Raw genomic sequence first — 22902 nt, forward strand, 5'->3', positions numbered from 1 at the left:
ATTAGTGTGAGCATCGTATTTCCATGCTGAAGATAACAAGAGCCTGCTCCCTGTTGTAGTAGAGGAAAAAGGTGCTGCAGTGCAGATAGTTGTGTATTTTGGTGTGGGTTGTATTGCAGAGAAGCTTTAGGCATATGAGCATGTGCTTGTGTGTATGTGTGTGTGTGTGTATATATGTGTGTGTGTGTGTGTGTGTGTGTGTGTGTGTGTGTGTGTGTGTGTGTGTGTCTCCCCTCCACCAGAGTGCTCCTCTTTCTGTGGGGAATATTGCAGTAGGTGGTTGGAGAAGTGGGTGGGGTCAGGGTGCAGCAGTGTAGCCAGGTGTGTGTTGGAGCTGGAGGCTGGATGGCTGGCTCTAGTACCTTGTTAGTCACAGTGTTGATTGCCAGTGTTGGAGAGGCACTTCCAGAGATCATACACTCCATCCCCAAAGACTCCGACTCCAGGCTGTACGGCGTGGAAGCCTGTGGGGGTTGGGGGCAGGGTGAGGAGGCAGACAAAAAAAATAATAATACAAATTCAACACCATCTAATTATCAGACACATGAGATCCCACTGCAGGTTGCAAAGAAATACTTGTATTATGTTTGTGACAAATCTTCTGCTTAGACCAGACACATCCTTCTGCACGATATAAAAAAATAAACTAGATCTATTGTCATTTGGCAGAGCAACACCTTTATTTAGGTCACATTTGAACTGTGCTTTCTGAGACGGTAGAGACAGCCCCTCCAACCCGACCCTCACCCCCCCCCACCACACACACACACACACACACACACACACACACACACACCTTAGTGTATAGGCGCACTGTTGTGAGAGATAACTCTGCCATGCCTGTCTCACAAAACTGCTTACTGTAAGAGGATTGGCTGCCAACAATACCATTTTTAATTCATGATAAACATAAATGAGATTTCACAAACTCTCAATTTCAATGTCTGACTCTTAATGGAATGCCTTGTCGGCAGACAGTGTCTAGGGGAGTGGGAAGGGTGGGGAGTGAGTGGGGCCGCATGTGTCCTACAGAAAACACACTCTTCATTTGGTGCGTTCTTTTGCGTCACGCTGAAATCAACAGAGCAGCATCAGGAGAGCTTTCCCTTGTACTGTAGGCAGAGCTCTGTATTCAAAACAATCTGTTTTTCTTGGACGTTTACATTTGCTGTATACAAAATCTCACACTAGCATTTACGCAGTTTGTTCAATGAATGTGATAGTATTTCGTCGCTGTGGGGCGACTATATGAACCGCATTATAAGTTGTATGTGCGTGTGAGACAATGAAGTCTGTTAGCGTGCGCGCACATGGGTCTGACTCGCCAACCTAACAGGATCCTCCATTCCCCGATGCCTCTGGTCAGCCACATTGTGGGCAAAGAGGAGACAAGATCTCGCTGTGTCGGGATGCCCCAGGGCCAGGTCAATCTGAGCAGCGCACTAAAACGTGAACAGCTGTACATAACGGTGGACAAAACTCATCCATAATTTAAGACAAAAGCTCCCGCTCAGAATAACCGGGGCGCACAGCTCTGCATTAATTTACGTTTGTTAAAAAAAAGAAAAGAAGCGAGTGCCGAATGTAATGTATGTAATGGTTGCCTCGGGCATAGTTTATTATTAAGGACCCCACTTCATGACAGGCTAGCGAAGCAGCAAGGAGAGGCAGTTACATAAAGTCTGGATACAAACTCCTACTGAGTCTATGTGTGTGTGCGTGTGTGTGTCTGCATGTGGTAGAGAAAGAGTGGGAGCGAAAGGAGGGCAAAAGGAAAACTGAGGCAGAAGTAGAGACACAGAAGCACAGATGAATATTGAACCAAGTCGAGATGGAGGCAGAGGATGGAGCAGAGGAACAGCATATGTAGTGTTATTTGTTAGGCGTGTCTGTCACCAGACTTACCCGCTCTCCAGACCGCGGCCTCTTCTTTGGCCGTGTGGGCAAGGCGTCCTCTTTTGGGTTGGTGTCGATGGCCCAGTAAGACCCCTGCAGACAGAAGAAAGACATGTGAGCAGATTAGCAGATAAAACATGACGTATTGCTTTTTCACGATACCCCTATGACGTGCGCATTGGATAGCCCACGAGCTTCAGATCTCTCTCTTTGGTAAAAATATTAAAATAATCAGAGGCCTTATCTGCTCTACTAATGCCTGTCCTATCAGCCCAAGTCTTTAGTTGAGTTCATAGCTGTGAGTTTGTGTGGCGTGTGGGTGGGCTTTGTTTGTAAGAAAGACTTGGCTTTTCCTCCTCTGCGGCTGATTCTCAATGAGAAGCTGGTGAGGGCAGCTGCTAGTGGTGAAAATGCTAAGCCTTTCCTGAAGCTGTACTTCCTCAGCCTCAGGTAGTGAATCGGAGTGCTGTTGCCAAGGATGAAGGCTCCACAGTCTCAGCCCAGGAATCTAGGCAGCGTTAGCCCTGCCGTGTGGCTTTCTTGTTAAGGTCTGAGCAAGGCTAATCAAGAAGAGAACAGTTGGGCTGGCTCTGGGGCTGCAGCTAGCAATCCCACATCCAGGCTGCATTATTTATCTTTGCATTCGGCCCCATTTAATTTATTTTTCAATGGTTTTCTTCTTCGAAGCCAACAGGAACGAGTTTTACCCGAGGGCCCTGCAAGTTCAGAATTTATATTTAATATTTCATGTGACCCTTGATAGAATCTCAATTGTCCAGAGGAAGTGAGATCAAGACCTTTAAAATTACTTTCTTAGCAGGAGGAATAATTGTTATTTCTATGAGAAATTCTCTCAACAACAACAAGCTGTATCTCAAGTATCTATACAATAACCGCTACATAATGGCCTGCTCTTGTTGTTTTCACAGCTTCCATACACCACTGCTGCGATTGTTAAAATGAAAAGCCAGGGTTGGCCTATATTTGTCAGGGGGTTAAAATTCGAAGTTTTAATATGGGAGAGGCTTTGGGGTCAATTAACATTTTCCTCAGAGGGAAGAATAACTCACAGCACAATCAACCAAAGATGAAGAAACATCCCATATTGATGTAGGCTACAGTAAAATGCAGTAGACGCCTCATTACACAGTTCATGTTTTTACAAGAAGCTTCACTGAAGAATGTATGTAAAAGGTGAGAAAAGATGTCTCTACATGTGGTTCTCCTCTGTGTTGAGGTGCAGGCGCTAAATGCATGGGTACACATGCAGATGTTTCAAAATTAGGGGTCACAAAGACAAAGCCACGCTTGCTGACGTTTCTTTTAATTAGGGGGGGTATGAAACATTAGGTTAACCCTCAAGGGAGGGGAGTTTCTGCATTTCCCTACACCCACCCCAAGAGAGTTGGCGGGAAAAAAGAGAAACATATGAAGAGTCATTAAATTATTCAGAAATATACTGGAAATATAAGAGAAGTGTGCCCATGGAGTCTGGGGCAAAGCCACAGTATTCTCTGCAGCTACAAAACAAAGGCTGCTGTAAAGATCGTTTGTAAAGAAAAAAAAACAGATCCTGGTGACAGATGTACTCTACCTGCTCTCGACCCGCAAATGGCCCCGCTCATTTTCATACATCAACATACATTTTGTCATCTAGTTCCCTTTTTTTGTGTAAATATAGGAAGGACAAACACAACAAGTTCGCTGGTTATCCTGGCAACTCCAGAAAGAGATATAAGAGCAATTAAAATACTGATTATTAACGGTAGCCTTCACAGGCTGCGTTTCTACCTCCGAGGTAGACAGGGTGTGTATGTACAACACCAACTGTCATCTCTTACACCATCTCAGAGAGGCAGTCAGACAGAGAGCGACATGACTCTCCTATCTCACCCAACCAGCAGTTCTCATATTCCTGCCACATTACAATATTGATGCAACATATCAAGAGCGGCTAGCGCCTCTTTGAAGTTGTCTTCGGGGGGGGAAGGGAGTGAGGAAAATTCCAAATTAAACATTAAGGATGCGAGCATGTTGGCCATGCATTTGGAATGGGATCCATACAGCAATAGATTATTTTGTATTTAGTGGAGCAGCTCCCAGGAGTGTCAATATCAGAGGATTACAGCAAAACATGAAATTAGCATTCAGTCCCCATCCTCTACACAGCTAGGCGTAGCTCCTCATGCGTGTGTGTGTGTGTGTGTGTGTGTGTATGTGTGTGTGTGTGTGTGTAATTATTTGTGCGGTTCCCTAAGCATATGTAGCGTATGCTCCGACAGTGCTGGGATGAAATCTGGGTTAGGCTACATTTGGTTAGACCTATGCACGCCATCAGACTAAATATAGGCCCATCGGCTCCATCTTCATTAACTACTCAGCAGACCAGGGGACACAACTTTTCGGGGCAGATTGTGGAGTAAATCTGGTTGAGAAAGCAACTGTAGGTGGTCCTACGGAGATGTCAAATTAACATGTTGCACTATACATTCTCTTGCAGAGTAGTAAAATGGGGTGAAGCAGAGAGCAATTTAAGTCAGATTTTTTTTTTACGAAATAGGTTCCGGTTAAGCTTGAGTAAATACTTCAGGAATGCAAGTTTCCAGAAATGACCTGAGTTCTCATTTATAACCATTGTGTATGCACAAAACAGAAATAAAGTGGATGGGAGAATGTGTGCAACTGTACAGAACAGACCGCGGATACGAACATTTTGAGATGGATGATGAATTAAAGTCACATTGTATTACGATGCCTCTCACATGTAACTTCACTTAATATTGTTAATAACCTTAATTACAGATCCACATTATCAACCAGCAGCATTGTTTGTTTGTGCTAAAAACCTTTCAATTTAAATAAGATATAACCCAACAAAAAAAAAAAATCTAAAATCTGCCTAACATGTCATCAGTGCTGTCTCAGTAGTTTTATTACTATCTTCTATTATTGTGCCTACATTACCAAGAACGATTTTAGTTTTGTCAACTCTTGCCCAATGATGACACTCCATATTCTCATTATCAGTCTTAATCATTATGCAGGCCAGGATCGGGATCACACAACTTAAATAAATAAATAAATTGTGTTCACCTATCAAACTTGTATTTTCGAATGATAGCGCAGGCTGGTGGATAACACTGATTGTCACGATCATTTTTGGCAAGTTATAAAGCAATCAGTCTGATTGCTGTAAACACATAAAGTACTGCAGTGACACTCATGCGTGATGCTGCGTGATTCACCGGAGGCTCATTTAAATGCGCAACATTCATGAGGTAATTTTCACTGACCATTTATGGCCGAATGTGGGCATGTAGAGGGCAGCATACGAGGCGAGTTCAAACACTTCCAGGTGGACTGTGATTTTTTTAAAGGTGATGTTTCCTGCAGGTGTGCGTACGCACGGTTTGATAAGTCTGGGATTTCTTTGCCGCACACCGTTTTCTTCTCTACATCTACTCGACATTGGATATTGATGCGAAATAAACACATTTAGTTGGTCGGGATAATAGTGAATATATCTTCACGAGTGACTTGAGAAAGCAGTTTAGCTCGCTATCAAGGTAAGAAATAGAGCCTGATAAAAATATCATCATGTAAAAAAACAAATTCATGCAATGTTACCATTTCAAATATTATACTATACTATATTATACTTAATGTAATTTTATATTTGTTTTTTTGCTGCAGAGAGACCTTATGATTCATGCTTTAACATATTTAAGATTGTTTGACTGTTTTTCACTTAAAACATGTTCCATATGTATTTTTTTTAAGCTAAATGTCAGCTAAAGTGATTCAAGTATGATTTAATGACATTTTAACAGTTCTAAGCATACTTGATAAGGATAATGGATAATGTGAATTATTTTGGGTAAAATGATCATGACATGAAATGTTCACCTCATCCCATGCCTCAAGCGCACATACAATTTAGTATGGATTCTTAAAAACAGGACCCCTGACTTCTATCCTGCTACGGCCAAATCACAGTCTTTTACTTTTCTTCTCCCTCCATCAGCCACATCTGCTGTCTGCGCTGGTCCAACAAACTGGACTCTCCTTACATTTGAAATGCAATTCTGTGGGGGTGGGAGGTTCATAATAGATTACGAGCATGCCATGAATTTCCAGACTGTCAGAGCCCTGGCAGCCATTCAAAGGTAACATTTTTCTACCAGAGATAGCATGATACACACCACAAAAATGTTGTAACAGTGAATTCAGACAGCTGTGAAACTAAACTAGACATATTTGTATTTTTTTATTATAACTGCTTACATTCTTCTATGTATTTAAAAGTCTCACCTTTCCTGGGTCATCTTTGGAGCGAGGCACTTTGAGAAAACACTTGTTCAATGACAGATTGTGCCGTATTGAGTTCTGTAGGAGAAAACAGACAGAAAAGGTTGAAAGGTGAGTGAACACATAACCAAAAAAAGCAAAAACAATTACACAAACAAGTCTGCAGTCTGCAAGTGTGGCGATCATCACTGCCAACAGCAACAAGGGCATACAACTTGTTGGCATGTATCATGTAGGTTTAGTCACAGCTCCTGTCATCGAGGTCAGCTTGTTTCTGTGGCGTGAGATCTGGCCTGCAACTGTGTCCAGATTTCACTCTACTCACATATACATGGCTCAATCTGTGTACAATGCCACCAGGAGGCAATATCTTTCATCAATGTCCAACAAACTGCATTCTGGTTGCACAACATATCAAATTCCTCGGGTGCCAAAAATAGGAGCCAGAAGGAATCCCACACTGGGATGGTTGCTGATACCAGGGCCTGATATTAATTAATGCTTCAGCAAGCTCCTGTGGGGGGAAGAAATAAATTATGTAGATCATTCTGAAAGTTAACTCATTACAGTGTTACAAGCTACTCAACAGCAGTGAAGAGGGAGGTTCATCCAGCTGCCTGATTGGGGAGGCGAGGTGGGCTGAAGTAGCCATGAGGGCTGGCAAACGATGCTCCAGTCCTGGGTTAACCAGCTACAGTGAGGCCCTCAGAACCAGCTGGAGGCCGGCCAGCTCACAGCCTTTAAGAGCCAATGTATGCACACGTTTCACCACTCCACGGTATGGAGTGTATTGACAGATGGCCGCACTAAAAAGCTGTTGGATTCTCTGATGAGTTTAACGGATGCAGAAGATAAGTAGAGAGCGAGACAGAGAGACCCCCAAGTGCAAAAGATGGGAGCTGCTTATTCAACAGTGTTACAGGCAATTATACCACAGGAGGGACGATAATGACAGCCTCGTTGTAATACTGTCAATCTCTCTGGTTAAATCACTCTGAAATGCCAGTGTGAAACCGCTCTCCAACAATAAAGAGGGCAAACGGGCTTCAGAGTCCAAACAATTCTGTTCCTGTGCCAAAAGAGATTATTTTTCTGTGCGTATCACGTGAGCACGGGAAGGGCTGCAGAAGAGAGGATAATGCTGCAGGACATTTAACTTCTTTTCTTTTATCTCACTACCGTTGTAATCCAATATAAGTGACACAAATTCAGGATAACCGTAGCTACTGTTTCTGAAGGAGCAAAGTACTACATTTTAACAGCCACCTTCTTTCTAAGACTGCAGGGCGGTTTTTGGCACTCAAAGATTTTGGGTGGAGTATCACCCAAATCCCTGAACAGAGGAAATGTAAACCATACAAATTCAAGGACAACAGCACAACATACAATAGACAGGGACATAAGGCAATGTGAGAAGGAGGCATCGAACGCTTGCACACAAGATTATCAGAAATCAAAATACAATTGACACAAAACAAAACATTCTCACATTTAAAACATGTGTGGTCCACCTCTTCAATTAATAATGATGAATCGTTTGGTCTACTTTATCATGTGACAAAAGAGTAAGAAATGGCCATCAAAGGTTCTGAGAGTCCACGGTCACATCTTTAAATGTTTTGCGTTATCTAAAGCCAAAGATGTTCAATTTAAATGATAACACAGAAAAATATCAAATCTTCACATTCATTTTCAAATTTGCTTGAAACTGCTATGATTAATCGATTAATCGATAAATTTCTGTCGATTGACTTATTGATTAATTAAAAAATAGTTATAGAGCTAGTTAAATTTATTTGAAGTATTACACACGCACACAAAACATTCTCGACCATTATAGCGACTGTTACACACCAGAATATATTCATTCATGGTGAGGTTTCAAACCACAAAATATTTTGATCACACTGCTATCTGATCTTCAAAAACTAGATATGGAAGCACTCAGACTTGCACTGCAATCAGAACTATATGCAGTCAAAATGTTAGCCACCTTCTCTCCAAGTGAGAAGACGCAGAAAACACCAATCTGTAGAATGAGATCTAAAAAAGTCCTACCGAGCACAAATTAATCGTTATCTCATGGATTAGGGGCCTTACCGATTGCCACACAAATATGACAAAAGATCCTTGCCCACTCTGAGACTCATAGATGCTCTTTCATGTCACTCGGACCAGCCGACTACTGTACAAGGCTGCGGTGACAGCACCACTGTACAGGCCTCGTTCTTTTAGCCACACTCCTTCCCTTCCCTTGTCACAGTTTGACTTTGGTTCAGATGAATAAAACAACGTGAATGCAGAATGTGATCATGTATAGTGTATGGTGACAAACAGATTTGAGTCTCTCAATTAAGCCAGCTACTATGCTACTTTAAAACCCTGAGACATGTCCAACAAGGGAGTGTCAGAGCGGGATGGTGTGTGATGCAAGCTGTTATGTCACAGACACTTAAGTACTTAAAACCATTTCTCCTCCACATACTCCGAGTGTGTATGCCACTTGATGCAAGGCGGACAGAAGCAGCTGAACTTGCACAGAGAGGTGGCTCTATCCATTAAGGTCCTTCTGCTGGGCTTAAATCATTGATACAGTCAAGCAGCCAAGGCCTGACACTACATTAGAAGTTTACTTTTTAATGAACTCTGCCTGCCCGCTCTCTTCTTTCCCTGACAGGCACTGCGCCCGCGACATCCCATACTGTGTCAGACAAACTCTTTCCACTGCTTTAGACAGATTTGTAGAGTGAAGCTAACAGACTGTGGGTCATTTTTAGGTGAAGAGATGAACAAAGGGACATTGAAATATTACAACGGCAGCAGGGAAAGAAAAGGAAAGAAAACACAATGAGAGCGGCAGTCGCTTTATTTGATAGATCACAGTGATTTTGCTGAGTAGGAGGGAATAGGCGAGCAAGACAATAGGCTGATGAAAAATTAAGGTCAATTACCGTTTCACATGTAAACATTATGTAAGCATTTGAGCAGTAGCTCCTAGATTTAAAATCCAACTATGTGTGAGTACAAAGTAATTCGTTTAAGACAGTAGGCTGTAGGTTTTATATGAGGGTCTTGGTGGATCTAGAGTACAGAAGGAGGTGAAGTCGGTGGAAGAGGTCAGAAGGTGTGAACGGCAATACATAAAGTGAGTCAGACAAAGCTCACTGCAGGGGTCCTGACCAAGTGCTGCCCAGCATCTACCTGCAACCCCCACAGAGCACTTCATATCCAACCTCAGCACAAGCCTTTGTGTGCGTGTTATTTCGGTGTGTAGGAAGCAACACACACCCACGCACACACACAGGTACGTGTCTCCAAACAAATGGCGCAGATTTAACACACCAGGACAGCAGTGAAGGCGTAAGCAGCTCCGCCCTCGTTGTCGTCGTCCCCCCCCACTGAGGAGCGCTGCAGCTCAGCAGAAGGGCCGCCAGGGGAAAGTAGGTCAGGCTGACCTCTGTGCTCGGCGTGTCAAACGTTCAGAGTGAGCTAAAGGGACAGGCCATGTCAGAGCCCTGCTCCTCACAGCTGGGGAGGAGGAGGTACACTGTGCACACGGTCAGGGACCCAAGGGAGTGAACTCGGCATGCCGGGACAGACACACATATGCACATATACCGGTTATGACATAAGGACGAAGACCAGCATCCCAGGGAGAGAAAGAGTCATACTGTGGTCCAATGTGAATAAATCAATGCCCCCTTAAGTTCCTGGTATTCCCACATTCACACCATCTTTTTGCAACTTTACTTTTACAGACAATGCTAAAAAAATAAATAAGGGAAAGTAAAGTGTGCAGGGGGATCCAACCAACCAACACACATCAAGCCCACTCTTATATTTATTAATAATAATAATAATAATAATAATAATAATAATAATAATCCTAACCCTAACCCACTTATACGTGAGTTTACTTGAAACCTTCCTGAGTGAGAGTCGGAGATGACCTAGAGGTGCTCTTAAAGTGTTAAGATTAAACTCCAAATGGAGGGGAACTTAAATGTTACTGGATTTTTTTGTCTTTGTGATCAGTGTTCTCTCTCACATTGCATTGTGGGGGAAAATAGGCAGTGGTGAAGGTTGTCAGAGACCAGTAGTTAAACATTACAATGATCTCCGCTGCCGGACCTGCTCATACAGGCAAATATTACAACTAAAAATTAGTTCAATTTTAAATTTCCAATAAAGATCAGGTCTGGGGAAAAACGCAAAAGAATGCTTCAAGTGCAGGAGTTTAGGTGACACTGAACAAAATCACAGTCTTTTCACATTTACAATCAAATAGAAGAAAGAATGTACCACTGAGATTTTAGAGTGACAAAAGCAGACATGTAATAAATGTTGTAAAGGCCGGTGTTGCCACATCTAATATCGTGTGTGGCGTGTCTGTAGAGGAGTGAAGAATGCCGAATCAGAAGAACTCAACATTGCTGGTGCCATCGCTTGGAGGATAGGACCTCAACCTCTGATTGACCTGTCAGCAGGTCTGAATGATGGAGGGATATAAAAGAACTGGGCCACTGCCGAGATAGAGGTTTCATATCTGTTTGAAAAATACAGAAATCAGATCTATTGGATAGATGAATGGTGAGACAGAAAGGAAGAACTGGTCTTTGAGTGGGTGAGTTGAGCGAGTGAAACAGACAAACAAATGGAAAGAAAGACAAACAAACATAAAGAGCTAAGAGATGGCTGTGTGTGAACACAGAATGAGGTATCGCTAAAAAAGAGCGACAAAGGAAATGTCATGAATGTGTGAAAATTATTTCATGCAAGAGAGGAAGCCTGTGTAGCATGACAGAGCATTTCCTGCTTATTTAAATAACATTAAAATTGTCAAATATCTTCTGCTTATATTGGATGTCTGGCTTTGTTACTATCCTTGAATGGATGTATGATGGTACTCTGAATATGTTTTTGAGACATGTGACACAATTTGAAAGTGTCACATTAAGTTATTGTCAATTGTTTGATACTTACACGTTTTGTTCAACAAGATTATTTTGAAAGGTTAAATACAATCATCAAAAGTGAAAAAAAAAGCTAATGTGAGGCTCTAAACAAACTCCGCCACTGTATCACATTTTGGAGTCTCATTTAGGCATTTGTAAGCAACCGCCTTTTCAAAGACGTAAAAGCTCTGGACTTCACAAGTTGGGTACTCACTAACGTATTTCATGCCGTAGAACAAAACATTAAACCTCTTAAGCTAGTGATGACCACAGACTTTATTACAGAAATCTAACCAAAAAGCCCATTGACTTTAAGACAAGGGATCTGGAAGTTCACAAATGCTCACTCAGTTAAAGGTTTTAGGACTAATCTTGAAGCAGTCCATGAACAATTATATCAACAGTTAACATTTCTAACACACCCAAACTAGGAGACAGACTGAAAAACTAAAAGGAAAGGGTGACAGTGAGGAGCGGTAAAAGCAAACCCACAACCAAAAAAAACAAGAAGTGAATCAGTAGAGATACAGTCCCCACTCACACACTCACTCACTCACACACACTCTCACTCACACACACACACACACGTACATTACTGTATTTTTAGGCCTTTGTTATTTTATATGGACCCTGTGACATGCCCACCAACACAGAACAAACTCCTCAGCCTCGGGGATCTGCACCGAGGCCACGGAATGTAGCACCTTCGCTGTTTATTTGTAGTGGGTGTGGGAAGGCATGTGGGATACACAACATTCGCTCTGCAAGGCACCGCTCAAAAAAAAAAAAACATGTTTTATTGGACACAGGTAGAGAAAGGTAAGTTCGTCCAGGTGCAATCACCAGATGATTTAATCCTGTTAGCTGTGAGGAGAGCGGTGACCCGAAGGCCAATAGAACGAGGCTCCTCTGACAGGATGAAACCTGATGTATGAAGACAAAGAAGGGCCAAAATGCTGAATGCTTCCCTTTCTGAATACATAGAGCCAATGTCACTTCCTGTTTAACAGCATGTACATGAAAAAGAAGGGTAAGTAAGGTGGGTTTTTCCTGGGCTTCAATGACAGAATAATTACATACACCACCTGTAAAAGACATTTTTAGCTTTATTGACTACTGTGACCACTAATGTACACACACGCGTGCACGCACACACGCACACACACACACACACACACACACGCACACGCACACGCACACACACACACACACACACACCTTAAGAAGTCTGCCAACAAACACCGCAAAGCTCTCTCTCTCATCAAGCAAAACTACCGAGAGACCCAAAGCCCACACTCAAATACAAATGAAGTCAACTATAACGATTTTCAACTTGATTTTTTTTCCAACCATCTTCAAAGGCATAGATCTGCCTCCCTCGGCATCTAGTAGTTATGTGTTGGCATGCTAGGTTTTAAACCCGGTAGTCTCTGATCTTTACTGACTTGTATGTAGTTTGAATAAAACATAAACAGTTTGCTTGCCTGCCACGGAAAAACACACGCCAAGGTGAAATCTGTCATGAATATAATAACCTGGTTTTCTGTGCTTGGAGAACCCTTTGTCTATGTCCATATTGCAAAGACAAAAGAAAATGAGCCATCAAGACAAATCAAGAGGATCCCTAACTTTTGCTATCTAGAGACAGGTCATCTGGTGTAGCACATTGAGGTATTATATTAATTAGAACTCAACAGCCTCTTCTGGAGAAGGAGATGACACTATGGGGAAATTGTACCCCACGCCCCTTCAGACAGTGCACATTTGGCTAAATTAAACCCATTTTTCACTAGCAGCCTCAACATAGTGAAGTTAATACATGCAAGAAAGAAATTAGCTTGTTAAGCTATTACATGTTGTTCGGACTCAAAAATAACCTGTTTTCAGGAGAAGTGAGACCTTTAACGGCATCGAAAACAAAACAAAAACAACCTTATAGAAAATTTACAAAAATGAAATTCCTGCCTTATTAAAGAGCTACAATTAATGAAAAATAAATAACAAAAAAAAGAGAGCTGTCAAGGTTCACCGGCCGCTGCAGGGGAGCCGATTACGATGACAACTGAGGTCACCGGTTTGCTTTAGCCTCCACAGGTGTATGGTTTTCCAGAGGCCAGCTACACACATTCAAACTGCAGGAACGGCAAAGAGGACAGACAAGGCTGCAGGTACAGAATGTGCTTCATCAGTGGAAGAAAGACACCTCAGACACTTATTCTATATAAATACAAGCAAGCTAAAAGATGTCTACAACAACACTTTCTCTGATAATTCACAGGTCACATTAGACCAGGCTGTTTACATATTAACTACCGTCTGATGCACGTTGATCAAGGAAATGTCCAAACAAAGTAAAAGTAGATGTTGACTTTCCCTGCACAGTCTGATACCAAGAAAGCAAAGCAATCCAACTTTAGCTGCCAAGTAATTTTTCTGAGGGTATTTCAGGGATACTGCATCTTATAGAGTTCAGACAATAGACAGAGCCAAAACAAAACCTCATACTTCTCCACTGGCATAAAAAAAAGTTTATGAATGCTACACCAAGGAAGTTCCCTTTTCAACAGAAGCGTGAGGTTAGAGACCAAAAGCTCCAATAAATATGTTCTCAATTCAATCTCACTCAAGCACATGCACCCACATTCCCTTCCCTACCTTCTTTGTTGCTGTAAGACCAACCTTGGAATGGACCTGCAGAAATTCAAGGAAAAAAAAAACTACTTCTGCATTATTTTCTGCGTGCACCCAAGGTTACAGCCCCGTCTTGAATGCTACGTATGAAATTCAAGCATTCCCCTTATAAATTGGAGGCGGTTGCTGCAGATTTGAAAAGCTGTGGGGGGAAAATTCACTTAATGCAACACTGAATGGCAGGTCACACTACAACAAAAGCCCTGAGCTATTCATACGAGACCTATTTGATCACAGTCCTTCAGAGAGCTATCCGTCTTTGTCTCTCTTTCTCTTTTGCTGATATTTGTGCCTCTGCCTCTCTGTCCCTCTCTCTCGCTCAAAGCCAAACCGCACTCATTCAAACCGCTTGTTTCTGTATTGCATGGTGCAGAAGTGCAGCATTATTCCATTAAGTGGATTATTTCACAACATCTGACCTTCGACAATGTTGTCATTGGCGATGAACCAAGAAGAATTGAGGAACAATGATGATGGGCACAGATCTCTGTGGTAGTTGGCAAGACTGGGTGACAGTAAACCAGTAAATACAACACACAGATCAGGCTGGAACCCAAAGGTTGAGACACGGCAGGATTAAAATCAAGGCAAGAGAACAAAATAAAAGTGTGCAACATCTACGATAATCAAGAATGAACAGGGACGATATCAAATGAGCCCAATTATTTTCTAGGGGGCTAAATAATTTCTAAATTACATGACAATTAATAGGCATATTCGATGAAACAAATAACTTGGTTAGTTTGGTTTTTAATTAAAATAATGAGAATCTCTGTTTATCATATGGATGAAAAATAGGGTGATCAAGACAGTACACCCCTTTGTTAACTGTGTCACTTGAACAATATTTCACCAATATTTTTGCTGAAAATAAACTTAAAAATGTACAGTGTTTCCTCGTTTATCACGGAGGATGCATTCCAAAAATAACCCGCGATAGACAAAATTTGCGAAGTTGTCAGCTTTATTTTTTACCATTAATATACATGTTTTAAGGCCGTAAAACCCCTAACCACACACTTTTATACACTTTTCTCAGACAGGCATTAACATTTTCTCACATTTCTCTCTTATTCAAACACTCTTAAAATTTCGCGGATTTAAAAAAATAAGCCCAAACATGTTGAACAAATTTTATTTTAATGATCAATCTACGAGGTCCTTTGACCGTGCCTCTTTGTCTTGGTGCCGCTCCGCTAACTTTTTATCCTGACGTATGCTGTACTGTACAGGAGACACTGCACGAAGGAGACTGATTGACAACATGTACAGTACAGTCCCTTAGCTTAATGAGGGCGCAGAACACAATGCGCGTTCATAATGTACGCTGCAAAAAATTTAAAAAAAAAATCTTTTAAAAAATCCACGAAAGGTGAACGAAGGTTATAGCGAGGGACGACTGTATCTGTATCCAGAAAACCAGATCAAATAACTGTAAATTTTTGTGATAACAGCTACATTATTGCGAATTGTAAAATTGCCTAATTATCTTATACATTCAGCTGCAGAAATGTATTTAACGGTAACTGCTTTGTAGTTCTGAGAAGTCACGACATTGAATTTCATATCAATAATCCCATTAACAGCTCCTCAGCCCCCACTTGTGTGGCTGATGAACTAACGTTAGATAGTGAACCATCTTTGGCCAAGCGTCACCAATTTGCAACGCACAATTCTAGGTAACAAACAGTGTTACAGTTTGCCAAACACACACTATAAATGTTGATACAGCTTATACAAAATCTAAAAAAAGCATGCAAACAGCATCCGCACTGATCCTGCGCTTGATTTTATGAGGAGGATTTGGAGCAGCGAGGTTATAGTGATGGGACATTTGAGATTTTAAGGGGGGTAGTCACACCAGCACGGTCTGGATCAAACTCTGTCAGCCTATCTATCCTCATGCAGTCAGCAGCTAAGGTCATCAGCCTTAAGGAAACAAAAGTAATTGACAGATACTCAAATGGGGGGAAAAAAAGATGTATCACATACTGTGTGCTTAGTCACTCGAGACTAACTGGGAAACGGGTTCAGCCCAGACTGATAATATCAGCAAAGAGAGCCGTCTTGCACAGTGCTGTAAATTGAGTCTGGTTCTCTGCGCGACGCAGACTCAGACTTTTCTCCTGTGCTACAGAACACAAGACGTTTTTTCTCTCCCTTCCTCTTCCACTGCAGAGGCAGCGCAAGGCCATGAAAGATTGGAGGCAAAGTGACGTCCTCCGGTTTATCCTCCCTGAAAGCCTTCGCATGCTCTCAGTTCCACATGAGGGATCTGATGAAAGCAGTTTGTCAGTACGCCACTTAATTATCAGCCAGAAGAGGAGCCTCTGATGCTATCCTCTGACAATGGCTCAGAGCAGCCTGCTGACTACAGTGCCCACTAACAATGAAGAACTGACTGCCGCTACTAACGGTGACGGGGTAGTGCCAACTGTCCACTTAAGAGTTAGACAAATTAAGTAAAGGCACAGAAAGCTTTTTGTGTGCTACTTCAATGTATACTATTTCCACTGCATGCCTGGAGTGGGAAGGAGTACATTTGAAATCATAATACCAAAAATTTCGCATGTGATGTTTGGAAGACAAACATAAAAAAACAGAAAAAGCCCTACTGAAAACACATTATATCAAGCAGAGGAAAAACCTGACGTTTTGACCTTTTATTTTTCCTGCACAAACATTATAGAGCTAATGCTGCTGCTCAATATGCACATTACCACCAGATAAATACAATAAAATAAAACAGTCACATGCATTCCTTAACCTTCTATCTTTGCATAGTCATATTCTTGCAACTGCTCAGTGCTGACTGTTAGGAAACAAATAGTGACCATGGATGGCTACATACCACTGTTATGTATGTGCAGATACAAAAACTAATTTAAGTTGAAATTGTTAAAAGGAACTCTAGCATCAGAATCAAATATGACATTTGAATACCATATGTAGGGAAATGTTTAACATGAGCAACCATCTGGTTCTGGTGACTAAAATCTCCTTTTGCCTGTTTGTACCGTTGAGTTTATTTCCAATATGACTTGTGTATCAATGGAAAAGGTTGGGCTGTCAGTAGAAGTGAAGAAGTGAAGATCAGCTAGAGAAAGGGCTTTGGAGTAAATGTAAGCTTGAGTTGCATGACAAAGAAAACAGTCATTCTCCTGCTCTTGAATACACTCGGCTACTACACAAGCAGAGAAAAAGTAAAGCCGTTGCATTTACCGTCATCTGTATTAATCTGATCCAATGCTTAACTTTTCATTAGCAAAGTAGAGTACATGTCCATGACAGACACGGGGTCATGACTCAGGATACTGTGGGAATCCGAGGTTACACTGTGAGCAGGGAGCAACGACAAGAAGCAATGTCAGATTTTGAAATCACCGCTCCGCTTCCACTAACAGTCTGAAAAAGAGAAGCTTTTTTTTTCCATCTGTAATATGTACAGTATTCGATTTGATGTCCTTCTGAAAAGAAATCACAGACGCACCCTACAGTCCATTAGACAAGTTAATGCAGAGCTGCCAGACTTGCTGACCCATTAATAATACATTGCAGTGGTCAAAAGAGGCCAGACACCTCCGCGCACCCCTTCATCCCTCTACACGGCCACATTAATGGACTAATTCAGATGCAATTAACTGGTGGGGAGAGGCTGTGGCCTTGAGGCTCGTGGAGCACAGGCTGAAGGGCTTACAGCCAGGGCTTGGATTATAATCACTGTGAGCACACACAAACACACGCACACACACAAAACAATTTACATACTACAAGAAAGCAGCCAATACATTCAGTACAGCATTTAGCATTCACCATTGGATACCAAAATCAAAAAGAAAATGTATTAATGCATTTAAACTAAATCACCATATTTATCCGTAGAAAAACTCTAAGTGTTTCTTTGCTACATAATCTGCCCATTGTTTTGCTAAAATACCATCCTAAAATAAATATGGGAACAGATATATTACCACCTTTGGAATTAATATAGCAAACATGCTGGCAAACGGCATCTGCTGGATGTGTAAACAGGTGAATAAGTAACATTATTTTTCATGTGGAGTTGTGTTTGTGACCACCCAATGAAAGTCCAATGTTCACTCTTTGTTATATATTTTTTTAGATCAGTTTTGGTTTCCACCAACTCCCGAGAAGAATGCGTGGCTGCTTTGTTCACCAGCTAGTTGCCAGCTGTATCCGTCATTCGCTTGGTGCTGGGTAGGTAACATACAGTCTGTTTTTAGAGCCCTCCATGTGGACAGCTGCCTTCTGCGGCCGAAAACGACACTATGAGAGCGGCGGCAGTGAACCAAAGCAGTAGAGCGGCGAGATTACACCAAAACAGTGAGCTGAAAGAGTTGGGTGATCATTTTACATTTTAGAGAAACCCCTTGCCGGTGAGTATCTTCCTTATGGCAAATCAGCACGAGACAGCAAACGTGTGAGATCCTTACACTGGACTGAAATGGGATTTAATTTCCTCCGTTTCTTTTTTCATGTTTGTCCATTACAGCAAGTTTTATTCAATAATGTGGCTGCAGGAATCTGCTCTTTGAGAATGTGACGTTGACAAATGAGCAATTACAGGAGCGATATTCACGCATCACATCTGTGGCCGGCATGACCCGCGATTAGCCCTACTGATGCTGAATGTGAGATGCTAGAGCCGTGCCTGTCAACACAGGCGCCTGGGAAGGCAGCGCAGCCCATTCTGGCATGTCATCCATCACTGGTTCCACTCGGCTGCCACAGCTGTGTCACTGTCCCCCTCTCACAGACTGCTGACCCTACTGAGGACGCACCGGCAGCATGATCAAATATCTCGCTGGGATAAGACACAGCCATCCTGCTTCACTGACGAGGCAGAGGACAAAAAAAAAAAAACCTACATATCCTCTGCCATGGTGACGTCTTTATCAATAAGCAGCATTTAATGGCAGGCAGCAGCAGAGTCACGTAGAAACACATGGCTGCTCGCCTTTCATTCCTAACTAGAATTAGCGAATTAGCAAATGATTATTATTAGAATTATCGCCTCTGCAAAATTGTCATGTTGCAGTTTACATACATGTCTGTCCGAAATGTAATCACTTCAGTGGTTTATCATTATGGACAATTGTGTGGAATTGGCATAATTTGCATATGAATTTTTGAGTTATGGCCAAGAATGTGTGGGAGGTCAATTCAACCGCAAAGTTGAAATTTGAAGAAATTCACTCAAGGGTTCCTGAAATACCACGTTCATAAGGAGTGGACGGATGTGAGGTCACAGTGACCTTATTAACCTTTGCCCACCAAAATCTTATCAGCTCATCCTCGAGTCGCGGGGTGGACATTTGTGCCAAATTCTAGGCAATTCCCTACAGGCCTTCCAGATATGGCTCATTCATGAGAACAGACCAGATGGATGGAGAGAAGGATGGACAACACTAAAAAAAATAATGCCTCTGGCCACAGCTGGAGCCGGCGTGGAGGCACAAAAAAAAAAGCAGGGATTGTGAACAGCAGAGTGAAGCCATTAGCTGCGGGAGCTGACACAGAAGGTGGTGCAGGTTAAGTAATTGCCAGAGAAGAGAGAAGGTAGATCAAAACAAAAAATGAATTAGAACAACGTCGGCAAGGCGTCTTTCCAAGATAATTACTCGCCATGCAGATTTGGTCAACATGGCAATAGTCAGGGCTGAAATTCATATCAGACGTGAATGACCTCCGGTCTGGATGTGAGGCAGCATGGCTGAGCTCGCGGTCGCTCTTAATGGATATTCAGTGGAGGGCTTTCCTCAGAAGAGCTCAAGACCTTCGTCCTTATCAGCAGTCTTAGGTTGCTGTATACTTTTTCAAAGATTCTTCTCCAGACTCGGCTAATTAGTCCTGCAGCCTCTTTTCCTTTCATTTCCAAAAAGGAAACGCAGTGTGCACGCTACAGTACTGGCAGATAAATTAGCTGCATGCTTCACAGGAGGCAACTGTTCTTTAGGGAGAGCCGGCTACCTTAATTATGAATATTATTAATTACATTTTTAAAAAGACCAGGAGAAGTAAAAAATGAAAAGAAAATCAATCAAAAATACGCATGCTAAAATATATTTATTAAAATTTAATCACACCTTGTTTACTTTCCTGTAATTACATTTAATATACGGACGGCGCTGGCAGTAGTAGCCAGTCTAACCCACCTTAGATTAATTCAACAGGGCAGATTCAGTGTTAAAGGCAGATTCCAAGGACTGATCTATTTATAGCATGCAGAATTCATCAGCGTTCCCCTGCTTTTCTCTGCCTCTTCGTAAAGGCAAAAATCAGTGCGCACACAAGAGGCGATGTTAAAAAGGAACCATCTGTGATCTTAATGTCACTAAAGGTAGCCTGATATTCAGAATGGTGCAAACGTCATGGTCTAACTTCATTATTCAGTCTGACATTGGCTTCTTATTAGCAGTTTCCTGGAGGGGAGGATTTGATTTTAACCCAACCAATCCCTGCACTAATGCATCTGGAGGCTCTGGGTTTGTTAGGCTGGGTACAGTTTGAGCAAGTTAATATTGATATTTACAGAAAACAGCTATATATTGAGATACAAGTTTTGCAAAGACAATTTGCACCTAAAATATAACACATGGCTTTGTGTCCAGGGTACAGGAACGTAATAGACGATCTAGCGTTGAATATTTCCAGAGTTCACTCATAGTTTATTGTTGTCTTGTGTAAGCACAAGGGGCATTGCCACTGTCATAAAATGGAAATGGGCAGATATCAATGTCTTCATTATCTTAAGACGGAGAGGAGGAAATGGTCCTTGCTCAACTTAGCTTATGTGTACTGCACCCCTTTTGCAGCCAAGTTAGCCAACTCACAACTATGAACAAGTTTACTGTGTATATTTACACTGTAGTAACTTACAGTGTAATATTAAAACTGCTTTGGTTTTACAATTATATCATTAGTCGAGAAAGAAACATGTCAAACAGAAATGTAAACTAAAAATGTAACTTTTTCTACATGTAAATGTGATCATTTTATCAAAATGACTGTTTAGGGCTTTTATTCTTCATCCTAAAACACTCATACTACACGGAAAGGATTGTTTTAAAGGATGAAATCTTTCCTGATTTCTTTTTGAGAGGGTGGCAGTATTCACAGACAGTCGCCGCAATATTGGGCTCTGACTATACATACGCTGCATTATGCAAAGACAACAGCAAACCAAATAGAACAATGATAGAGGGCAAAAGGCTACTCGCTGGGAAAACTAAGTCAAAATACAGCGAAAGAAAAGTACTATTTTTGTATAAGTCTTACTGGCCATGCAACGATGACTAAAGAGTGTCTGAGCAGCTCCTCTTGGCTCCTCATCTTCCCCTCTGCAGAATCTAAGAACTAGCTGATGATTTTTCCAGTTATGAGTTGTATTGAAATGTGCCTCAAATTCCTTGCAGTTCACAACTTTGACTGCGAGACCGGGGTTGGTTTTCCTGCCCAACTGCAGTTCCGGCGACATATCTGTGACAAAGAAAGGGCACAACCTTCTGGAGGTGATGATCTCAGTCCCCACGTAATTGGACAGCTCTGGAAAAGACATAAAAATACAGATCCTGACCCCTTCTCCAGTTATTAAAGAGTCTTATGGGTCTCACTAATGCCAGTCAGCTAAATACATCAGTCTAATCTATAGTTATATCCAAAACTCAATCCATCTGAGACAAATGCCAAGCTTTAACTTGGGGACAAGTGGAAAAATAACTACTCAGACATGTAAAAAATATGAGAGTTCAAGGATGTAGGATCTCTGAAGAGCATGCCTCAACAATACAAACATTGAAGTATGTTTTCAAAGCTGAAGCAGTGACTAAGAATGCGTGCAGGGATCAACAACCAATTATTGTCCAGAGTTATTTGCATTATGAATGATTCTTAGAAAGAAGAGAAAAAAATAGCTGGCTGCACAAGTGGCGTGACCCCACTTGTAAATCAGGTATGGAATTCTACACACGTCATTAACACAGAGGACGACGTCCACTAAATCAATTGATAACAATGGTCAACAGCGTTTAGAAGCGGATATGGGTTAGTGAGTGTTTAAAAGGATCAAAGAAGATGTACCATATATTCTAATAAATATATAGTATGGTTTCTGTTACCCAAAAGAGTGTATATGGTCATGGCATGACTGTCAAAAAGACAGCTACAGTTTCAAGTAAAAGTGGAGCCTCCTTTTCTACACAGGCCTGCAGGCCACAAGAGGAAGCGATAGAAGCCTCGGGCCTTTTATGTTCTGCACTGCAGTCAGCACTTCACTCAGTGGAGTGTGGGGACAGCAGCTCCTGCCAAAATGTATCCGTGCCAAGGCCTGCCAGCCTGCTCTCCCCGCCCACTCTAAGGGCCAGAGCGTGAGCGGTGGGGCGCCGGTAGGCGGGTGCAAGGTGAGGCTGGTGGGCGGGTGGCCAGGCTGGAGCTTCCTGACACGGGAACCCGCCTCACAGCAGGATCAAACTGGCTGCCGAGTGAATCACTACCCCTCCCACTACCTGACAAATTCGGTGCCAGGCCAGTTCTCAGCCATTAATACCGTTTCTACAATTAAAAAAATACTGCGACATCACCTGACCACTCTACAGACTCTGCATCTAACGTTTATATGACACTGGACTGTAGAAGAGACATTCACAAACTTTTACGAGAAGGATGATTTTGGACTTGGCTTTGGTGTGTGAGTTACAGAGTAGCTCTTAATATGCATCAGTGCTACTGAAGAATTCAGTATCAGCAAAGTGCTTAAAATTTAAATGCTTGCTTTACGGTGTAATGATGATACAAGCTAAGAAAGTAGATGAAGGTATCAGAGAGTCTAGGACCGAAGCAATTTTACACTTTCGGATTTCAGGCCCTGCAACCCCAAGCTTGAGGTGGGAGATAGGGGCAGGAAGCACAAATTCTCATACCTGACCAATCTTATTTAAATAAGCAACAGGGGTAGGGATTTTCTGAGCTGTGGCTAGTCACAAGTCAGAAGCAGGAACATTATCTTCAGAGTAAATAATGTCCTGGAGGACCA

General features: G+C 42.0%; 1 protein-coding gene across 4 annotated transcripts in view; it reads right to left on the reverse strand.

The window, feature by feature from the left end:
• The window catches only part of foxj3 (forkhead box J3), a 72946-nt gene that overhangs the window by 11881 nt on the left and 38163 nt on the right, over positions 1-22902 (reverse strand). For all 4 annotated transcript variants that reach the window (XM_068594728.1, XM_068594730.1, XM_068594727.1 and 1 more), the window contains exons 3-5: positions 6208-6282; positions 1906-1989; positions 363-464 (exon numbers count right to left, since the gene is read on the reverse strand). In XM_068594728.1, coding sequence (XP_068450829.1) covers positions 363-464; positions 1906-1989; positions 6208-6282 — 261 coding nt within the window. The remainder of the gene's footprint in view (positions 1-362; positions 465-1905; positions 1990-6207; positions 6283-22902) is intronic.

This window comes from Clinocottus analis, unplaced genomic scaffold (assembly GCF_023055335.1).
Source record: "Clinocottus analis isolate CAN_PGR_092001 unplaced genomic scaffold, fCliAna1.0.p SCAF_3, whole genome shotgun sequence".
NCBI lineage: Eukaryota > Metazoa > Chordata > Actinopteri > Perciformes > Cottidae > Clinocottus > Clinocottus analis.